Source organism: Paroedura picta, chromosome 16 (assembly GCF_049243985.1).
Source record: "Paroedura picta isolate Pp20150507F chromosome 16, Ppicta_v3.0, whole genome shotgun sequence".
Lineage (NCBI taxonomy): Eukaryota > Metazoa > Chordata > Lepidosauria > Squamata > Gekkonidae > Paroedura > Paroedura picta.
In genome coordinates this window covers 22,357,272-22,378,065 of record NC_135384.1, presented here as the reverse complement: position 1 = coordinate 22,378,065, position 20,794 = coordinate 22,357,272, and the positions used below count along the sequence as shown (strand labels likewise).

Genomic DNA, 20,794 nt, shown 5'->3' with positions numbered 1-20,794 from the left:
TGCTGCTTCAGACAGACGAACGCCCTATCTGGATCTACCCCGTAAGGCTGTTGTGTGGATGGCGCCCCCCTCCCCCCAGCCAAGCTGTTTGACCTGCCGCAACCCCTGTGAAAGGGTTGTTCGACCCCCCCCAAAGGGGTCCCAACCCCCAAGTTAGAATCATAGAGTTGGAAGGGGCCATAGAGGCCATCTAGTCCAACCCCCTGCTCAACGCAGGATCAGCCCTAAGCATCCTAAAGCATCCAAGAAAAGTGTGTATCCAACCTTTGCTTGAAGACTGCCAGTGAGGGGGAGCTCACCACCTCCTTAGGCAGCCTATTCCGGTTGAGAACCACTGCTCCACGGGATTCCCAAAATGGGAGGTACACCCCGCTCAGGGTGGTGGAAAGCTCCAGGGGGCAGTGAGGAATTTCAGTGAAGGGGGGCAGCAATATGACTGCTGGGGCTGCATTTTCCTAGAAACGGGTTGTCTCCAGGGAACCTAAGAAGGCTCCTCTGGGTTCCGCTCCTAGATGCTGGCAGCCGGTGACGTCGTTGTCGGCGGCCCCGCCTACCGCCGCGGTGGCGCTCTGGGCCTCTGCCTCTCTATGGTCCCGCTTGCGCCTGCGCCTGGCTGGGGGCGGGGCGCGCGAGAGGCCGCGCGAGTTCCGCTCTGGCCGCCCCAGTCGCTGGCGTCGGCGGTCCCGGAAGCGTCGGCGAGGATGGCGGAGAGCCCGGTGGCGGAGGAGGCGGCGGCGGCTGCGGCGGGGCCCGCGGGCTCCGGAGCGGGCGGCGGGGGCGGGCCGGGCGTGTTCCTGCCCGCGGAGCTCTGGGCGGTGGCGGGGCTGGCCTCGGCCGGAGGCGGCTCGGCCACGGGAAGCGGGGCCGCGCCCGGGGCGCCCTCGGTGGCCGGGATCCCTCCCTCGGCCCTCGCCGCCGCGGCCTTCTGGGACCCCACCACCAGCGGCGACTGGGACGGCGAGAGGCCGAGCGCCACCTGCCTGCTCCGCATCAAACGGTGAGGGGAGGGAGGAAGGAAGGAGGGGGGCGCTTGCCCGATACCCCCCGCCCCGGGCGCCACCGCGCATGCGCCGCTCACACGGCCGGGCCTCTGGGCGTGTGCAGAGTGCGCGCCGCCTGTCCGCGCTCGGGAGCTGTCTCGATCTCGGCCCCGTCAAGGCCGTGTTTGCGTGGGGAGTTTGTTTCTCAAGGCTGCGCGTTGGCCAGAATTGGGCTGTTGCCGTCCAAAAAGGGGGGGGGGGGGTTGAGGCGCTTAATTCGCGGCGCATCCGTAGCCTTGCGCTGTGGTTTTGGTTTTGCTTGTCTGTTTCGTGCTTGCACATCGAAGGGTAGGCAATTTCCCCACGACGGAGGTGGGCTGCGTTGGGTTAGAGGGGGCTTCTGTATACCAGGGCTTAAGGGGGGGCCGTATCACATTTGGCTTGTGAAGCCCACTGCCTAGAGATGTGGCAACAGCCGTTGGGATAGAAGGATTTTTAAAAGGCTTACCGTGGGCAAACTGTGGCACTCGCTGGCAGGGGCTCATGGGAATTGTAGTCCATGGACATCTGGAGGGCCGCAGCTTGCCCACCCCTGGCTTAGACTCATCCATGGAAGAGAGGTCCACCAGTAACGACACACCAAGATGACTGAAGGGCCTTTCAGCGTTCATAGGCAGCATGTCTTGGCAAGGGAGCAGTAGGCTTTTGTTCCTTGGCCCTCCAGAGCAGCTGGTTGGCCATTTTATAAAAGAAGAAGATGCTAGCCTGGATCTCAAACAGGCGTCAACCAGCAGGGCGCAGGCTCTTGTTGGGTTCTGACATTCTATTTCCTGTAGCTCTTTCAGTGGGGAGATGTAAGGGTGGGGAGGAGCTATGCTTATGAAGTTGTTGCCTACTGCACAAGAAAGGGAAGCGGGGAGATGCCTACTGTGAACATGGTGTAAGAAAAATGTCAGTAGCATTGGGTCCCTGGGTGCGCTGGCTCTGGAGTTATGTGTTGCCCTCCAAGGAACTGTGAATAGAAGATGAGAGAACTCTTCCCTTTACCTGTCCTTTTCTCAGCCTGTAATTTCCCAGTCTAGGGACAATAATTGGGAGCCTTATGGCTCCTTAAGGACTAACTTGGTTTTATTCAGCCTGGAGAAAAGGAGGTTGAGAGGGGACATGATAGCCCTCTTTAAGTATTTGAAAGGTTGTCATTTGGAGGAGGGCAGGATGCTGTTTCTGTTGGCTACAGAGGAGAGGACATGCAGTAATGGGTTTAAACTTCAAGTACAATGATATAGGCTAGATATCAGGAAAAAGTTTTTCACAGTCAGAGTAGTTCAGCAGTGGAATAGGCTGCCTAAGGAGGTGGTGAGCTCCCCCTCACTGGCAGTCTTCAAGCAAAGGTTGGGTACACACTTTTCTTGGATGCTCTAGGATGCTTAGGGCTGATCCTGCGTTGAGCAGGGGGTTGGACTAGATGGCCTGTATGGCCCCTTTCCAACTCTATGATTCTATGATTCCAGCGTAAGCATTCAGGGACTAAGCCTGCTTCTTCAGGCTGCATGTCTGTCTACATGACAGAAAGAGGTGGGCACAGAAAACCTCATGCTGGAAAGAAGTTCTTAAGGTGACCCTGGGCTCCTGGTTGTGGTGGTTGTTTTGCTGCTTCTGACTAACAAGACTACCCTTCTGGATTGATTTGCCTGTAGGAAGGGCACCCTTTTGGATGGTTTCCATCTCAGTCTCAATTTCCTTGTTCAGTCTTGGGTGAACAGATGGTGGGTAATGTTGTGTTGAAGGCTTTGCCTCCCTTCTGCAAGATACTCATATTGCCCCTCGCCCACATGCTTGCTTTTACAAACAAACAGTGTTGCTTTTCTGAAATTTCCTGGAAATTGTACACAAGCAGGCACAGAACCAATGCTGTTCAAGAGCCGTACTCCCTTCCCTGTTGGGTTCCTCCTCCTTGCTTGGTGTGTGGTAAGAAGTCCTAACTCTTTGCCTGAAGGGTCTTCCCTCGGTGATAGAAACTGAGCATTCTCCTAGTGAGAGAATCCTGTTCACAATAGCTACTTGGAGAACCCAGGCCAGCCTAATCTCATCACATCTCAGAAGCAAAGCAGGGCCGATCCTATCTGGCATTTGAGTGGGAGACCACCAAGGAGTACCAGGGCCATTAGGCAAAGGAATCATAGAGTTGGAAGGGCTCTCCAGGGTCATCTAGTCCAACCCCCCCCTGCACAATTCAGGAAAGCAATGACAATCCAACAATGAATGTGTCATGCCTTGAAAACCTTATATAGTCACTGTGTAAGCTGTGACTTGATAGAAAAAACCCCAAAATTACTATAAGCTGTTCTTCTGGTATGCTTGCCAGAAATCAAATTGGAAGTCTCAGGAAGTAACTGACAATATATACCCAAGGTGATCCACATTAATTCAGAAGCCATCAACACACACAAGGTTTCCAATTCATATTCAATAACACAGACGGAGGTCTCCTCTTTGCCTACATCCATGTCATTGGAAGGTGGGGTTTGAAATAGGTCTTAGGGGCTTGAAAGGCTAAAAGTAACTTGTTTGCACTGAGTGATTCTGAACAAGATGGAATTTGAATCCAGGCCACAGGGAGCCAAGCTGAGCTCTTCTTTTGCGCAGCGCTTAGTGCGCTGCCAAGGCTGAAATAAAATGGTTCTATAAAACCTTTAATCTTAAAATAAAGTGCCACGCCCAACATACCCATTAAAATGAAGCTGCCAACGAAAGACCTAGGGATGTAAGGTTGTGAAACCCCCAGACTCCATGCATCCTGACACTCTCTGGAAGCATTAAACATGGCACTATTTTATCTGTTTTTAATTTTAGTGTATTTATATTCTACTTTTCTCTCCAGGAAGGACCTAAAGCAGCTAACGATGCAAAGAGAAAAAAAACCAGACCAAACAAGAAAGTCAGGGGAGGCTTCTGGTGGATAAACTGGCCTTCATCCTCTTCTAGCCGATCTCTTGGCCCAACACTCAGGCTAACAGCCAAAGGACAAAGAGTCCTGAGGCTCTGGGCACAGTCAGGCCTTATATAGCAGTTTGCAGAAAGGAGAAGAACCTCAGTAAGGTGTTATTCAGCTGCTGCATGCAGTATCTTCCCCAGCTCCTCTTCTGCTCCAACTCCCATTGCAGTGGGAATGACAGAGGGAGGCAGCACCACAACTGAGAGTGGTCAGGTTAGGTTCTTATGGGAGTTGGAGGGCCTGTAAGGTATGCTGGCTCCAAGCCCTGTAGGGTTTTAGACATCACTAACAGCCCCTTGGATTGGGTCTGGAAGCAAACGGAAAACCGGTGGTGATAGAACAAGATGAGAGTGATATGGTCTCTACAGCTACTCCAATCAGGCTGCAGCATTCTGTCTAGACTAATTTCAAGGGCAGCCCCACACAGAGTGTGTTGCAGTAATCTAATCTAGATTTTAACAAGGAATGCACCACAGTAGCAAGATCTCTGCCTGGAAAAACCAGCTGGAGCTGATGCATGGTGCCCCTGGCTATGTCTGCCATTGGTTTATGCAGTGGAAGATCCTCATCAGTAACATCTTTGCTCAGCTTGTTAGCACTCAGCCATCCCCAAACTGCCTCTAGGCACCTTTTGGGTTTCCACAGCCTCTTTGGGAACACCTCTCTTTAGCACGAATGGACCCCCAAGTTGAATGTTTCCCAGTCATGCCAACTCTGGATGCCAGAATCAAGCTGAGATGCTGCCTGGCAAAGGTTACTCAGTAGAGGGTTTGGTTTGGTTTCCTTCCAACTCCAGGAACTTCTGTAGCCTTGTTTTTAAAGCAGGGAAATGAGCCAGGGGAAAACCCAAGATGGTTCAGGCTTGTTCTCATAATGAAGCATGGTCACTAGGCCTTACGTAATCCCGGAAACAAAAGCTTTATTGTCAGCATGAGGCGAGGAGCACTGAACGAAAGTGAATGTGAAGCTGGCTTCCTTTCCAAAAGTGTGATGTGGCTCCTCCCCATTCCTTTAAACGGGGTGTGTGGTTCTTTTACATCCAGCGGAGATAATCTGTGCCAGGTTGACATGTGCTGCAGCTGTTCTTTCTTTTTCTTCTATTGCATGCAGTTGACATAATTTCCTGGTAGGGCAGGAGGTGTCACTTTGTGGCAGCCCATCTTTTATTGTTAAGTGAGGAGCGAGCTGTGGCTGTTCAACTGAGCCAGAGACAGTCAGCAGTGCCTTACTGCACATGTGTGTGCCTGTTAGGTGCTGTTCAGGGAAGAACACCTTTAATCGGCAGTGGGCCTAATTTGCTAGGGCGACTTCTTGGACAGACTGGAGTGGCTGTGAGTTTGTGCCCAAGAGAAAAGACATGTACCTTTGCTGGGGGAAGGTCAAAACAGTGGGGCTTTCTAGATTAGGAAAAAGATGGCAGAGGAGGGGGCATCATAAAGGTTTGTAAAATTATACCTGGAGCAGAGAGGGTAGAGAGACCTTTTCTCCCTCCGAAAATACTAGATCTTGAGAGGACCCCCCCCCCCCTCCAATAGATGGACAATAGATACAGGATGGATAAAGTACTACTTTAGTCAATGATTAAAATATGGGACTTGCTGCCACTGGTGATGGCCACAAACATAGAGGTCCATCCGTGGCGATTAGCTTTGGTGACTGAATGGAGCTTCCAGAAACAATAAATCTGTAAATAGTAGGGCTAGGAGGCAGTGTTATCTTCGGAGCCCAAGCGGAGAGCCGAAGCCCGTTTTGTAATATTGTTGGTTCATTGCCTTCCCCCCTCCCTGAGCAATGCTGCAAGGTGGGCTTGTTCTGGGGGCCACTCTCAGCACACAACACACCAAGTGGCAAGGCCAACCAGGTCATTGGTCAAAGGACCAGAGTATAAAAATAGAGCAATGTGTGGCAAAGGGGAAGACACCTTAAAAACAAGCATCAGAAGTTAGTTATTAGACGGGGAGGGGAGGCTTTATCTTGGTCTTTTACAAGGTTTAGGGCAGATTTACTTGTTTGAATTAATAGGGGTTTCAAACTAAAGTTTTCTTTTGTTTGGGGGGGGGGAGAGGGTGGCAGTGGTATTAAATGCAGTTTTCTTCCCCATCTCAGGAATCAGTTTTCAGCTCTTCCAGGATCTTCACTAACTGCTGCATTTTCCTGTTTTTCTTTCCCCAGAGATATTATGTCAATTTATAAGGAGCCACCCCCTGGGATGTTCGTTGTGCCTGACCCCCATGATATGACCAAGGTAGGTCTGGACGCCACTCTCTGCCATGTCCTCCTGCTGGTCACCAAGGGAGGCTGGCAAATTGCCCTTCACCCCCCCAGGACCTAAAATCCCATCCAAGTCAGCGGCTGTGGGAAGAGCAGGTGGAGGTTAGGTAAAGCAAAGTTCACACAAAGCTGCTTCTTCCCCCTCACATGTGCAGCACACTGGGTAGAGCAAACAGGGCATTGAGGAGCAAGACTTTCGTTAACTGGTTCAGTGGGTGGCAGTCACTGGTCAAGACAATAATGCTAGGAAAAGTGGAAAGCGGCAGGAAAACAGAAAGACCCAATAGGAGATGGATTGACTTAATATAGGAAGCCACAGCGTTCCGTTTTCAAGACCTGAGCATGGCTGTTAGTGACAGGGCATCCGCAGTCTGGGCCCTGCATATCTAAGGGATTGCCTCTCTCCATATACCCCCAGAAGAACATTAAGAGCATCAAGTGCTGATATGTTGGTGGTCCTTGGCCCTAAAGAAGTGCGCCTGGCCCTGTCCTCAGCCTGGTGGAATATGCTGCTGGCAGAAACTCAGGCTTCCAACATTCCTCAAGGCTTACAAGGCAACGCTATTCCACCTGGCATATGGCTGGGGCCAGCCTTGAGTGATAGTGAAAAAGGAAGGTAGAGTGCCCATAGAGCAGGGGTAGTCAACCTGTGGTCCTCCAGATGTTCATGGACTACAATTCCCATGAGCCCCTGCCAGCGTTTGCTGGCAGGGGCTCATGGGAATTGTAGTCCATGAACATCTGGAGGACCACAGGTTGACTACCCCTGCCATAGAGCACTAGACTGACTGTGCCATGGTACAGAGGGACGTTGGGCAAGATGGAATGGGAACTAGCATACTGAGGAGAATCCTCTCCCTGGCTGTCCTCTATGGCAGTGGGTTTTTTTTTGCTTGTGTGTTTCCCCTGCTGCTCAGGCATTCAGTGATGCAGCCCTCTGCCTGTAGGCTGGGAAGAGTTTACCCCGTCTTGTGTTGCTTCTGTGAAGGAGGGCTTTGACATGGATCCGAGGCCTTCTCCAGAGGTGTTCTTCCCCTTAACCACCCGTTTTGTTGTCTTGGGGTCAAGCTTGCATTCCACATGGGCTCGGCTGGCCGGTGCCTCAACCCAGTTGGAAGAGCTTGCGCGAGCTGGGCTTTTCTCTTGCAGATTCATGCGTTGATCACAGGGCCCTTTGACACGCCTTACGAAGGGGGTTTCTTCTTGTTCCTGTTTCGCTGTCCTCCAGATTATCCCATCCATCCACCACGGGTCAAGCTGATGACAACCGGGAATAACACAGTGAGGTTTAACCCTAATTTCTACCGCAATGGGAAGGTCTGCCTCAGTATTCTAGGGTAAGGAGCGGAGCAAGCAGGGCTGTTTTCAAGGAGTTGTATGTGTTCTTATGCAGAGCGTGGAGGTGGGCTGATCTATGCCAGGGCGAGAGGGAAACCGCATCAGACTGGAAGTGTGGCTACTCATGCCCAAGCAGCATGGGCTTCCTTTAAGTCAGGGGTAGTCAACCTGTGGTCCTCCAGATGTCCATGGACTACAATTCCCATGAGCCCCTGCCAGCAATGCTGGCAGGGGCTCATGGGAATTGTAGTCCATGGGCATCTGGAGGACCACAGGTTGACTACCCCTGCTTCAAGTGACTAGAAGGTCATGGGGGAAATGACTGCAGAGGTAGGCTCCTTGCAGAGATAGATGACTGCAGAAGTCAGGGAGAGTAGCAAAGACCTGGTCCACAAGCTGCCACCTGTCCTGATACAGAAATTGTCTTTGTTATCCTCTCATCGCATCCTGAATGGTATCCTGCCACTCCACTCACCTAAGCATGAAGCCTTCCACTGGCAGAAGGAGAGTCCCTCTGCTGCGAGGGACTCAGAGGAGAACTTTTAATGATCCATACTTAGCCAGGTGGGTGGGATCCAACCTGGTATATGCAATTTGATCCTACACCTCTGCTCAGCTAAGTATGGAGCCTTCTGTGTTTCTAGCGGCAAAAGCCTGATTCCGCCAGCAGAAAACGCCATACTTGGCTTGGATAGAACAGTAGGCTCAAATCTCTTACTGAGTGATATTCTACCTTTCGGTTTAGCTTAACTATGGAGCTTTCCTCCAGCGTAAAGAGGTGACATCTGAGAGGCCCTTCTGCTAGTGTAAGGCTCCAAACTTAGTTGAAGCCAAAGGGTAGGGTCAGAGCTTCCTTGTTTGTACTTCCTGCTTATGCATCTGGCTAGCAGTGCCTTTTGCAGCATTCTGTAGCATGACAGTCTGCAACTTTTTAATGTGTCTAAATTTGTATGCTTCAAGAAGAGTCATCAGAAAAGACAGTAATGCTAAGGAAAAAATGCTAAGGAAGGTAGTAAGGAAAGAGGAAGACTCAACATGAGATGGATTAACTAGATCAATGAAACCTCGGCTTGTAATGCCAGAACAAGGCTGTTAACATAAGGACATGTTTGAGGTCATTCATTCATCGGGTTGACGCATGGTGCTTATCAGGCCTAGGTCTCGTTTTACCAATTTTAATCCATGGGAGAACCTGACCTCTTATCCCATGATTACTAAATTTATTCTGAAGTCTTAGATGAGGTGCCTTGTCAAAATCCTTTAGAAAAGCCAAGGGTGTGATGTCTGCCAGGTCACCGTTAAATACATGCTTGTTTACTCTCTCAGAGAATTCCAAAAAGAAGGTGAGGCAGGACTTCTATTTTGCCAAAGCCATGATGATTTTCTGTCAGTGGGCTTTGTACCTTTATGAGTCTGATAAATCTGTCTGACTACAGGCTGAGTAAGTGGCCTATAATTTCCTGGTCCCCCTCTGGACCCCTTTTTAAAAACCACTGTAACATTTGTCATTCTCCAGTCTTCCAATAAAGTGTTCATACAACTTTTAGGCTATTGTTTGTGCCACTGAGCCTTGGAGGGAGAGCCTACCAAGGATGATTTACCCAATATATCCTTCTCCTCCTGTCTCCTGCAGGACAGACAAAAAATGAACTGAGCCCATTAGCCCCCTACCCACCCACCCTCCCAAATTACTTCATTGTGCCTTTTCTAAGGCCTGGTTCCTTCTGGTTTTCTGTTTCCTGTTTCGCAAGGTGAGTCCCAAGAGCTGAGCCAAGTCTGTGCAGGCCTTCCCCTCAGCCCCCAGAATAGCCACCTATCCAAAAATGCCTGGCTTGTTTCCCCATCCCTACCTGAGCTGAGGCTCAGACAAACCCTTGCTCTTCTCTCCAAGGTTGACAGCGGCTTTGGCAGAGCTTCCCCTTAATCAGGGTCAGCATTCCGCAGCGTTTCTTTGCTGCTTGGAAGGATGGCTCTTTGCTCATGGCCATGCTGGCATGGGCTCATAGTCCATGAACATCTGGAGGACCACAGGTTGACTACCCCTGCTCTAGGGTTTTCAAAGGGAGAGGCTTCACAAGTGATTTACTATTGCCTGCCTCTGCATCACAACCCTGGGATTCCTCAGTGATCTCCCTTCCAAATACTGACCAGGGCTGATCCTGCTTAGCTTCGGGGATCTGATGAGATCGGGCTGGCCTGGCCTACACAGGTCATGGGAGCACACAAACCTGGCCAATGAGGAAATCAAAATTGTAGCCTGTATCAACATTTGCATATATTTGTTTGTTCCACATAGTTTTTAATGCAGGGGTAGTCAAATTGTGGCCCTCCAGATGTCCATGGACTACAGTTCCCATGAGCCCCTGCCAGCAAACACTCATGGGAATTGTAGTCCATGGACATCTGGAGGGCCGTAGTTTGACTACCCCTGTTTTAATGCTTCTGCTAACTGGGGAGTTGTGCTGATAATCCAGGGTCTGGGGGCTTGACGATTAGAAATGCCTATGGGTTCAGTTCTCCCCGTTTCACTGTCAAGATGTAAATGTTCCAAAATGTTTTATGTAAACCTCCCAGAGTCGTAGGGAAGGGTGTTATAAAATAAATAAATAAATGAGATGAGGTCAGAAGGGTCTCAACCCATATTCTCACATCTGTCTTTTATAATGCTGGGGATAGGTTGCTTTCAGCCTGTTGTACAAGAGGGAATAGGTGGCAGGGTCCTGCCCATTTCAAGCCTCTCTGGTATACCTTCTGCCTGTACAGCCATGGGCACTGGAATTGTACTTCAAACTGAGGGTTGAGCTGCTTAGGCTACTGGATCCTGCATCTGGTGTCAAAAAAGAATTGTTCTTGTGCTTGAGCGTGTCCTGGAACGTGATCCAAGATTTTATGTTATTGCATTGATCAGTAAAATGCCTGCCTTTTGCTTCCTTTGTCCTTGCTGCTATATGCGAAGCGGATTTAGGCTTTCACTAACCTTCCTTCTGGGATCGTTTTATTATACTGGGTTTAAAAGAAAAGCTATTCTGCCGCTGTGAAGACTCAAAAACCTCTTAAATTAAAAAAAAATTGTACGAACTGGAATTCTCAAGGACTCAAGTCGCAAAAAGCTATCTTGCCATCCAGAGGTTTACATTGTGTATTATTTCCGTTCTTTGTAGTCTGCCTTTCTCGGTGAGAATCAGTGCAATCTATAGGTTAATAGGAATTGCAGAAATGTGAAATGGAACTGTTGCCTGAACAAAGCATAAGTGTTGGTGGCATTTTAAACGAGGAAGAACATGGTATTATATGAGTAGACGCTCAGTGTCTCTTCTTGAATCAAAGCCTGCATCCAGCGACACCTTAAAGACCAACAAAGTTTAATTCTGGGTGTAATCTTTCATGTGGATGCACATTTCTTCAGACACACAAAAGCCTTTACCCAGAGTTAAACTTTCCTAGTCTTAAAGAAACTGCTGGACTCACTTCAGACTAACCCAGCTATTAACCTGAGCCTATTTTCTTGGATCAGTATGGCTATTTCCTTTATGAAAATGTCCTCCTGAACAATTCCTTTCTACGCAGTTTGCGGAACTGCCGGAACTTGGGGGTCTTTCTGAACTCCTTGGGTTGAAGTTTCCGCAGGCTGGGGGTACGGGGAGAAAGCTTGTGTACAGGCGTGTATTGTTGATCATACCCACCTACAAAAGGCCCTGCTCACATGGGTGAGGTCATGGTAGGACATACCTTGCAATACAAATGTCACCCCCCCCCCCATGTTACAGAACTATGTGTGTGAAAATAAACTCAAGTTTCTTGCTGTCTGGCAGCACGTGGACCGGTCCGGCCTGGAGTCCTGCCCAGAGCATCTCTTCGGTCCTCATCTCTATACAGTCCCTGATGACTGAGAACCCCTATCACAATGAACCTGGCTTTGAACAGGTAAGGAGGCTGGGTTCGGAAATTTATATCTACTTTTAATGGGCACTGTCCTTAAATAATATTCTTGCCCTTACCTTGAGCTGGGGCAATTCTGTGTGGGCAGAACTCCCTCTCTCTGATGTACATCTGATCCTTCACCACCTCTCCTCAAGATGTATTGCAGATCTTAAAATGTGATCTGATTGTCTCAGAGAAAGCAATTCTAGCACACGTGGAAGAACCTTATAAAAAACTAAAACCTTAAGTGCTGTGGTCATCCCTGGGTTCAGAATTAATGCTGCTTGTGAGCCTTTGTTAATTACGTGTATTGGATTCTCCGAGAAGTTGTGAGCCTATGGCCAATGTATACAATGAGGTGATTGACAATGCACAGTGAAAGGTTACTGACATTAATGGAACTAAGAGAGGGAATAAGCCACTGAAGAAAAGTTGTTTACCTTGAAAATTGGCAGTTTTTAACCCCGTTTTGGCTCCGTTTTGGAATTATTAAATTTTTGGATGGCACCCATGGAAATATAAAGAAATACTAAAAAGGTAAAGGTATCCCCTGTGCAAGCACTAGGTCATTTCTGACCCTTGGGGTGACGCCCTCCAGCGTTTTCTTGGCAGACTCAATATGGGGTGGTTTGCCAGTGCCTTCCCCAGTCATTACCGTTTACCCCCCAGCAAGCTGGGTACTCATTTGACGGACCTCGGAAGGATGGAAGGCTGAGTCAACCTTGAGCCGGCTGCTGGGATCGAACTCCCAGCCTCATGGGCAGAGCTTTCAGACTGCATGACTGCTGCCTTACCACTCTGCGCCACAAGAGGCTCTAAAAGAAATACTAGAAGAGTCAATTAGAATAAGTTAATACGTTTTTATTTCCGCCACCACGCTGTTTCCTTTGTTTGTTGAGCCTGATGGAACAGCTAGTTTTGGGAAAGCTAAGGAACCCATCAAAAGCTGTGACCCACATGCTCCTTTTAGCCAGACCCTACTGTCTGGCTCGTCACAAATACCTGCAGATGGATCTCCTTCCTGGGCGTGTTACAAAAGCCTGTTTGCTCAGGATCACGGACTGAATTGCATCACAGGTTTCCTCCTGAAATCAGTACGCGAGGCTGGAGAGGCTGGACTGTGTATCTGCAGAGCAGCAACATGCAGGGGACCCTCTCCTTCTCCTGTGGGCCAAGGAGGCCAGAAGATTCAGTCTCGTGATTCAGAGAGGTTCTGGGTTGTGGGCTTTCTTGGATGTGGGAGATTATTATACTAGGATAATTGACATGGAAACATACCAAGCTGTCCCTTTATGGTATGTAGGTTTTAAGTACGATTTAAAATGTTCCCTTACAAATTAGTGATAAAAGTAAACAATTTTTCCTGATGGAGGACAGCAGTCACACTGGTGAGAGGCAAACCTAGTATCTGATTCCTTCCCCCCCCCCCCCTTTCTGGTATTACCAAAGACAGAAGGCCTTTTCTGTTTCTTTTGGACTTTTTGAATGGAGCTTCTTTGGCAACTGATCTCTTGCAGGAGCGGCATCCAGGAGACAGTAAAAATTACAACGAATGCATCCGGCATGAAACAATTCGAGTTGCCGTGTGTGACATGCTGGAAGGCAAATGCCCTTGTCCGGAGCCTTTACGGTAGGTGTGAGTCTTTAACGTGTGGCTTCTCTGGGCTTGGGGGGGGGGGGAGTAAAGGGAGAAAACTGCTTGTCAGTGGAAAAACTGAGGCCAGCCGCTCAGGCAGCTGTGCTGCTGTGAGGCAGGGCAGATTCTGTCCACGTGGTTTTCTTTTTGCACAGCCCTAATCTTACATTGTGTTTCTGGGCACAATTCAAAGTGTAGTTTCTAACTACAGCGGTGTGCATTTGGCTCTGCCTGAACCCAAAATACACCTGCAAAACGCATTTGTATTCAGGTATGATTTGACACCCCAGATGTAGCCAGCTGAGAGGTTAGAAGAGATTGCTCTTGCCTCTCAGCTCTTTTGGGGTTTTCTTCTGTCCATTTAAGCAGGGGATGTTTAAAGGGACTGCAAAAGAAAGCCCACCAAGCAACCCCGGGGGGGGGGGAGGGGGAGGAGGAGACCTTCTCTTCCAACTCAGCTGGAGCTCTTTGGGGCTGGTCACCCAAATGACTGAGCGGAGCAGCAGCTGAGCCTGCAGGGTATAGTTGTTCCTGCAGAATCACAGACACATTTAAAGGGAGCACCCAAAAGAGCCCCAGTTGACCCATCTCTTGGCCATGTTTTGTAGCTTTGCCGCTGCTTTTTTTTTCCCCTCTTTATTTTTCAGTTGGAGTCTATTGGACCTGACAACATTGGGGATTTACAAGAAATCCTGTATTCAAATACTTGCCAGGTGTTTCCAGGAATCCCCCAAAATGTTTGGGTTCAGTTAACCTGAAGTGAAAATAGCAAGTGAAGAAAATTCTGCATACCCCTTGTGCCAGTCAGCTTGGTGTAGAGAGCCGGGTGTGATTCCTCACTCTTCCATATGCACCCAGCTGGGTGATCTTGGACTAGTCACAGTTCTCTTATTCTTGCAGAGCAGTTCCTTTAGAGCTCTCTCAGCCCCGCCTCCCTCAGAGGGTGTCTGTTGTGGAGAGAGGAAGGGAAGGCAACTATAAGCTGCTTTGAGACTTCTTTGGGTAGTGAAAAGTGGGGTATAAAAACTAGTTCTTACAGGGTAGTCTTCATCCAGTTCCTCCTTCCACTTCCTTTCTATAATTATTAATATAGTTATCAAGATCAAGCTTCTTGAGTGTTTGCAGTATTGGTTTAGACAGCTAACAGGAGAAAACCAAACGTTCCTTTAATCTTTTAGTGCCTAAAAGAATTCAGCTGTCACATGAACTATAAAATCAGCATTTTATGGGTTGGCAGGATGAAAGAGGCCAGTTTTCGGAGCAGTCTTGCAGTCATGAGGTCTCAATGTATCAGGCTGGGCTTTGTCAGGATAACATCTTAAAAAACAAACCTAGCATTAAACAGCATTAAAGTTTTGTGGGATGGTATATGGTGCACTCACCGATCAATTGGGAGAAAATGTTTTACAAATACAAGACAAAATGCGTGCAGTGAACAGATTTTCAGATGGTTAATACCAAGTCAGGCCATCCGCCCCCCTAGTCCTACATTATTTGACTGATGGCAGCTCTCCAGTGCCATAGGCAGAGAGGAGGGGTCTGTCCAGCAGCTGGACAGAGACGGATCCAGGGCCCACTCCGCACACATAGGATAATGCACTTTAAATTAGCAGCTGGATTTTCCTGTGCAGAACAGGAAAATCTACTTCTAAAATGCATTGAAAGTGCATTATCTATTGTGTGCAGAATAGGCCCTGGATGATTTAGGCTGAGCAGAGGGTGGGACTAGGTGGCCTGTGTGGGCTCCTTCCAACTCTAGGATTCTAGGATTCTTAAAATGTTCCCCAGCTGATACCTATGAGCCTTCTGTCTGGAGCTACTGAGGATGGAACTTGGGGCCTTCTGTAGGCCAAACCAAATGCTCTGTCCCTGAGTCAGAGGAATCCTCACACCATTTCATGTCTCCAAAGGCTCCCGAATAGCCCTCCGTCCCTTTTGCCAGAGTTTTATCCCCAAACCACCCAACAGATTTCCTCACTGAACAGGGGATTCCAACATGGGTCCCTCTCCTTTGCGGTGTGGTTGCCTCTCCTGTGACTTTTTGTGTGTCAGAAACTTTGTGTGGTAGAAGCAAGTCCCTTTTTTTTTTTTTTTTTTTGAACCATCACACCGTTGCTGCCGCCGCCTTCTACTTAATTGCTTTTATTTTCCAGGGGAGTCATGGAGAAATCCTTCATGGAATATTACGATTTTTACGAGGCGGTGTGCAAAGAGAGGCTCCATCGCCAAGGACAAACAATGCAGGTAAGGGCTGGCGGATGTCTCAAAAAAACCCCAAAATCCAGACAACTGAGGAATTCACATCATAGCCTACCTCTTGGGTGTGACGTTTTTCACCCAGCAAAGGGTTTCCTACAGAGGAACATTTTGAATAAAAACAAGGGAGGGAGTCCCGAAATGAGTTACAATCCAAGAGCAAGTTAAGCCCCGTTTTGAAATTCATTTAGGAGGGGCTTGTGGGAGAGAAATTCCCGCTGCTTGAACCGTAACTTGAAAAAGCACACAAGAAGCAAATTGCATCATTAAGAATCCCAACAATACCAGCTAATGTTGACCTAAAAAGACATGGACCTTTTACCCCCCCCCCCCCCCGATGGCGTGCATAGCTGCTTGGAGTAAAACTGCTATGAAGCTGATTGTGTGAAGCTTAAGGGGGTGGCCGGTGACAGTGGATGAATGATACAGTTGTGTGTGTCCTGCATAGTGCAGGGGGTTGGACTAGATGACCCAGGAGGTCCCTTCCGATAAGCAAGGGGTAGTCAAACTGTGGCCCTCCAGATGTCCATGGACCACAATTCCCAGAAGCCCCTGCCAGCAAATGCTGGCAGGGGCTTCTGGGAATTGTAGTCCATGGACATCTGGAGGGCCGCAGTTTGACTACCCCTGCAATAAGCCATAATACATGGCTTTCCGGTTAGACTTGATCCAAGTTTCTGGGTTATCTCCCCCCCCCCCCCCCCAGACAGAGCTTGGTTCTAGCCATTTTTTCCCCAGCTCTCCTACAGGAGCCTCAGCCGGTCTTTCCTCAGGCCCTTTGATGCCCATGCTCTTTCCACTTCCAGGATCCTTTCGGCGAGAAGCGAGGACACTTTGACTATATGTCCCTCCTAATGCGCTTGCAAGGGATCCGCCTGAAAGTGCAGGAGAAGCACCAGCAAGAGCACCCAGACATAGACTCAGAGAGCAGCTCTTCTGAAACAGAGACGGACACGCAAGGCAGCGTTAAGGCCTAGCCCCCTCCCTGCCGGATCGCTCGGGAAGGACGACCCGAGAAGTGACGATGGGAGCTTCGGACTCCTGGCACTGGGGAGGCCCCCCCGAGAGACCCGAGAACTTCAGCGGAGCAGAGCCAGAGCGGAGCGACAAGCACGCATGAAGCAGCGTCACTTTGTCCCCTCGCCTCCTTTAGCGCTCTGGTCCGATGCCATTAAACTAAAAGAGGATTCGATGCTAAAGCGAACTGAACTCACGGCGAGCAACTTATTTTGCAAAACGGTCCATTGTATGCCAGAGACTTAGGAACGCCTTGGCATAACATGGTATTCTGGAGGCTGCTGGGGGGTGGGGCAGTGGGAGAGGGGGGCAGGGAGGTTTTTCGGTCCCCTTTCAATCCGAAAAGAGCATGAGGTTGTGTAGAGCATGGCTCCTCGTCTTGTCGTCTTCGTTTCACAACATACTGCATTTTCCCAGCGCCTCCATCCCCGCTGGCCTCCGCCCCGCATTAGACTCACAGAAGCCAGAGCCTGTTCAAAGCACTTTGGGCCGTTCGTGACGAGCCCCTCCTCCCCTCCCCTCCCCTCCCCTTCCCGTTTGGCTGTAGCATCCCAGTAGGGGTTGGCGTTGCCTGTCCTAGACAGACCAAAGAGGAGTAGCTTCTGCTGGACACTAACTGGGCTTTAAGATGATTTTAGGAAATAATCTCCAAAGTTTTACTCTGATTCATGCAGGAAAGGAGTAGAAGGGAAAACCCTCCACTGACACACGTTTCTTCCTTGTGAGCCGCCTCCCAAGGCAGACTTAGCCCATTTCAATGAGGAATTGCTTTTGGCGGTCCTCATTATTATAATTCTGCTGGTTCATCTCCCCCTTTTTGACAGTGCCATGTAATTGGGGTTACAATGCAGGAAAAGTGAAGGTTACAGAGAGAGAGAAGATGCCACTTGCAGGAGAGAAGTGAGTAGGCATATTTCGTAACCGCAGCTCTACAAGGCAGCCCGAATTTACAGCGCTGATGAGACAGCCGGCTTGGCTGTTTGGGCAAGTCGTGAGCCCCTGTTTTGGGAACAGGCCTGGAGACCGACGTCCAGAGGAGGCGAGAGCCAGCAGCAGCTTAGGGAAATGCCGGTCCAGGTGGGACTGTACGCCCAGGAAGAAAGCAGCTGTCAAAAATGCTTTGTTGAAGGATTTTTTTTTGCAAGTGGAAATCCAGAATTCCACACCACGTGTGAATGAGAGAGTAACTTGCTGCACATCTCAGATGATTTCATTGCAGCAAAGCCAGAGAAGGTTGCGGTCTGCAAAAGATGCCTTCAGCAAATTCAATTGTGCAGTAGTTATAATCATCCCGATGTCTAGCAAGCTTGCTTGGTTCTGGAAGTGTGTCTTTTGTGGGAGGGAGAGAGTTTGGAAGCTGCGCAGGGGAGGGTGTGTTTTTGCTTCGAGGTTTTCTCTCAAATGCTTGAAAACTGGCACCTTAAGGATGGGTCCTCTTATCATAGTCAAGAAAAGTCTCCATGCAGAGGCAGGTTTTTGCAAGCAGGTTGGCTGTGGTGAACGCACGACTCCTTTCCTGCAGGAAGACTCCCATGCCTTAGTCTTACCCGCTCTTTGGAAGCCTGTAGGCAAAGTCAGGGCTCCTCTGCCAGCAGGCAAAACACACACACACACACAGGCCTGGCTGCCGCTTCTCCTGCACAGGTCTGGCTTGTGGAGGGAGGCACCTTGTTGGTTTTGTGAACCTTCCTGTTGGCAAAGCAACATCCATAAATCTGCTTTTGGGAGTGGGGTGGAAACACACACACACACACCTCTGCCTCTGCAGAGGAGGGAAAAAATCTTCAAAGGTATCAATAGCAGATGGAATTAAATAGTAATAAAACGAGATCTCTAGGGTAACTTTGCATTTAGATGCCTTGTGGAAGAGCTTTCATTAGGCGAGCTAACTGATCATGTTTGTTTTAATCTCCTTGGGTGAGATCCAGCAAAAGTTAGTTGTGCTTGAACGCCTGTTAAAATCAGCGGGACACGGGGAGGTTGGCTAACCTCTTTAAGTCTCACTGCGGTCAGTAGGATTTAGGTAAGCCGAATATTCTCCGGACTGCATCAGTGTGGATATTTGGCTTCCCCCCACCCCCAGTCTGTAGTCACCAGGGTTAGAGGCGCTCCATGTACGGAGTCCCCATGGTTCAGAGATGTCCCATTTCAGATGCATGCAGGCTGTCGAACCATTGAATATACATTTCTGTTTCAAAACAAAACATGAAAATGCCTTATGTGGTTAATTCTTTTTTTTAAAAAAACAAAACAAACACACAGCTCGCATGTGAGTGTAAAAAACGAAGGAATATGGTTTTCTAGCTGCCCCATCGCCATGTGTTTTTCTGACTGTGTCCATTTTCAAAAATGACAATCCTAGATGACTGAGCTAGACAAAAGTTTAGTGACAGAATTTTTAGGCCTAACAAGTTAAAAAGAATGCGCAAGGGTAATAAAGTCAAGAGACCTTGTTTATATACAATTGTACATACAGGTTTTTTTTTGTGCAATAAAATTTGTTTTGGCAGAATTAGAAGGCTTCTTTCTCTCCTCTCTCCCCTCCCGCTGGTCGTTCTGGAGCAGTAAATCCATGGCTGGCCTGACCTGGGTAGCTCAAGCTTGTGAGGTCTTGGGAGCTCAGCAGGGTTGGTCCTAGGGTTGTGTGCTTTGGCTCGGTTTGGCCACTTTGGCTATCCCCAAAGCCTGAGGCAGCCAGCACTGCAGAGAGGAGGGGGACGGCAGCATGCCAGCCAGTGGCCACACGCAGGCACAGAGCTCTGTGCCTGCGTGCGGCTGCTGGCTGGTGTGCTACTGCCACCCCTTCTCTGTGGCGCTGGCCTCCTACGCGCCGCTTCGGGCTTCGGTGATCACCGAGGCGGCCAAAGTGGTTCTAGCTGGTATTTGGAAGGCGGACCTGCAAGGAATACCAGGGATGTTCTTGCATTGTATGGGGGGTGGACTAGATGTCCCTTGGAGGTCCCTTCCGGTTCTATGATTCTAGGATGTGGTGCAGAGGCAGGCAATGGCAAGCCACCTCTGAGTGCCTCTTACCTTCAAAGCCCCATGGCATTTGCTGTCCATCAGCTGTGACGTGGCAGCACTTCCCACCCCTGACACTAGGACTTCTAGGTTTATAGGCTCTGTGTTTCAGAAGGTGAATCCAGGATTTCAGAAAGAACAGGCCTACCTTCTTAAAGCACGTGCACTTTTGCAAGTACTTAAGTTCAGATGTTCCATAGGGAGGGAAAGGGAAACAGATAACGAAGACTTAATTCCCAGTGTTAGGTATCCATGCATGAATCCAGTTTCATGGATTTACTTGCCTAGTCTTATATATACATACATTTGTTGGGGTGTGGGAGAGGGGGGGAAATCCTGTATCTAAAAACTGGGCTGGATCCAGTGACGTGCAAGCAGAAATAGAACCTGACTTCACGCATACCTGCATGTGCAAGGTTTGCAGCACCTGGCCTTTCCCCCTGTATATTATACTACCCAGAAACTTGTGAGGTATATAAGCTGAGAGTGTGTAACTGGGGCCAGCCACACAGGACTGCATGGCCCCAAATTGGGTGACCAGTCACATCTTACGCAGGATAAATCCAAGAGAACAATATCATAAAACTGACTCTTCAACTCAATGGGACCCCAAAGCAGTTCTACTATATTGTTCTCTCGGATTTATCCTGTAAGATTAGAATGAAGATTTGAACCTCTTTCCCCTAGCCTCATAAAGGTTAAGGTAAAGGTATCCCCTGTGCAAGCACCGAGTCATGTCTGACCCTTGGGGTGACGCCCTCCAGCGTTTTCATGGCAGACTCAATACGGGGTGGTTTGCCAGTGCCTTCCCCAGTCATTACCGTTTACCCCCCAGCAGCAAGCTGGGTACTCATTTGACCGACCTCGGAAGGATGGAAGGCTGAGTCAACCTTGAGCCGGCTGCTGGGATCGAACTCCCAGCCTCATGGGCAAAGCTTTCAGGCCTTACCACTCTGCGCCACAAGAGGCTCGATGCTAACCCTTAAAAGTCCCTTACCTGTGTCAGTGTGTTTTTGCCGGATTACCATCAGATCAATTTACAGAAGAAACTTTTTAATACCCCACTTTCTACTCCCTGAAGAAGTCCCAAAGCAGCCTACAAACACCCTTCCGTTCTCCCGACAAGATACTCTGTCGGAGCTCTCACGGAACTGCCCTACATGAACAGCCATACGAGAACTGCAATAAGCTCAAGTTTGCCCAGGCTCACCGAGCATGTGGACAAATGGGGAATCAAACATGATTCTTCAGATCAGCGGCTGCCGCTGTTAACCACTGTACCATGTTGTGGTTAAGGTTTTAGGCCTACTCTGGAGGAAGGCTTAAATCAGCCATCTGAGTATGTACGACCTCTCCCAC

General features: G+C 49.2%; 1 protein-coding gene across 1 annotated transcript; it reads left to right on the top strand.

Moving 5' to 3' along the window:
- The first annotated feature begins 625 nt into the window (after window positions 1-625).
- Window positions 626-18,932, top strand: UBE2Z (ubiquitin conjugating enzyme E2 Z). Its single transcript, XM_077313137.1, has 7 exons — window positions 626-997; window positions 6,148-6,220; window positions 7,396-7,583; window positions 11,397-11,508; window positions 13,023-13,135; window positions 15,295-15,385; window positions 16,204-18,932. Exons 1-7 carry the CDS (start codon window positions 702-704, stop codon window positions 16,372-16,374), a joined length of 1,044 nt encoding a protein of 347 aa, XP_077169252.1. The 5' UTR covers window positions 626-701; the 3' UTR covers window positions 16,375-18,932.
- Window positions 18,933-20,794: the final 1,862 nt, after the last annotated feature.

Bases quoted from the DNA above. Each gene is read 5' to 3' on its own strand.
- UBE2Z (XM_077313137.1), top strand. From the start codon at position 702: ATGGCGGAGAGCCCGGTGGCGGAGGAGGCGGCGGCGGCTGCGGCGGGG. The intron at 998-6,147 runs GTGAGGGGAGGG...TTCTTTCCCCAG, and splicing joins TGCCTGCTCCGCATCAAACG to AGATATTATGTCAATTTATA. The intron at 11,509-13,022 runs GTAAGGAGGCTG...GATCTCTTGCAG, and splicing joins ATGAACCTGGCTTTGAACAG to GAGCGGCATCCAGGAGACAG.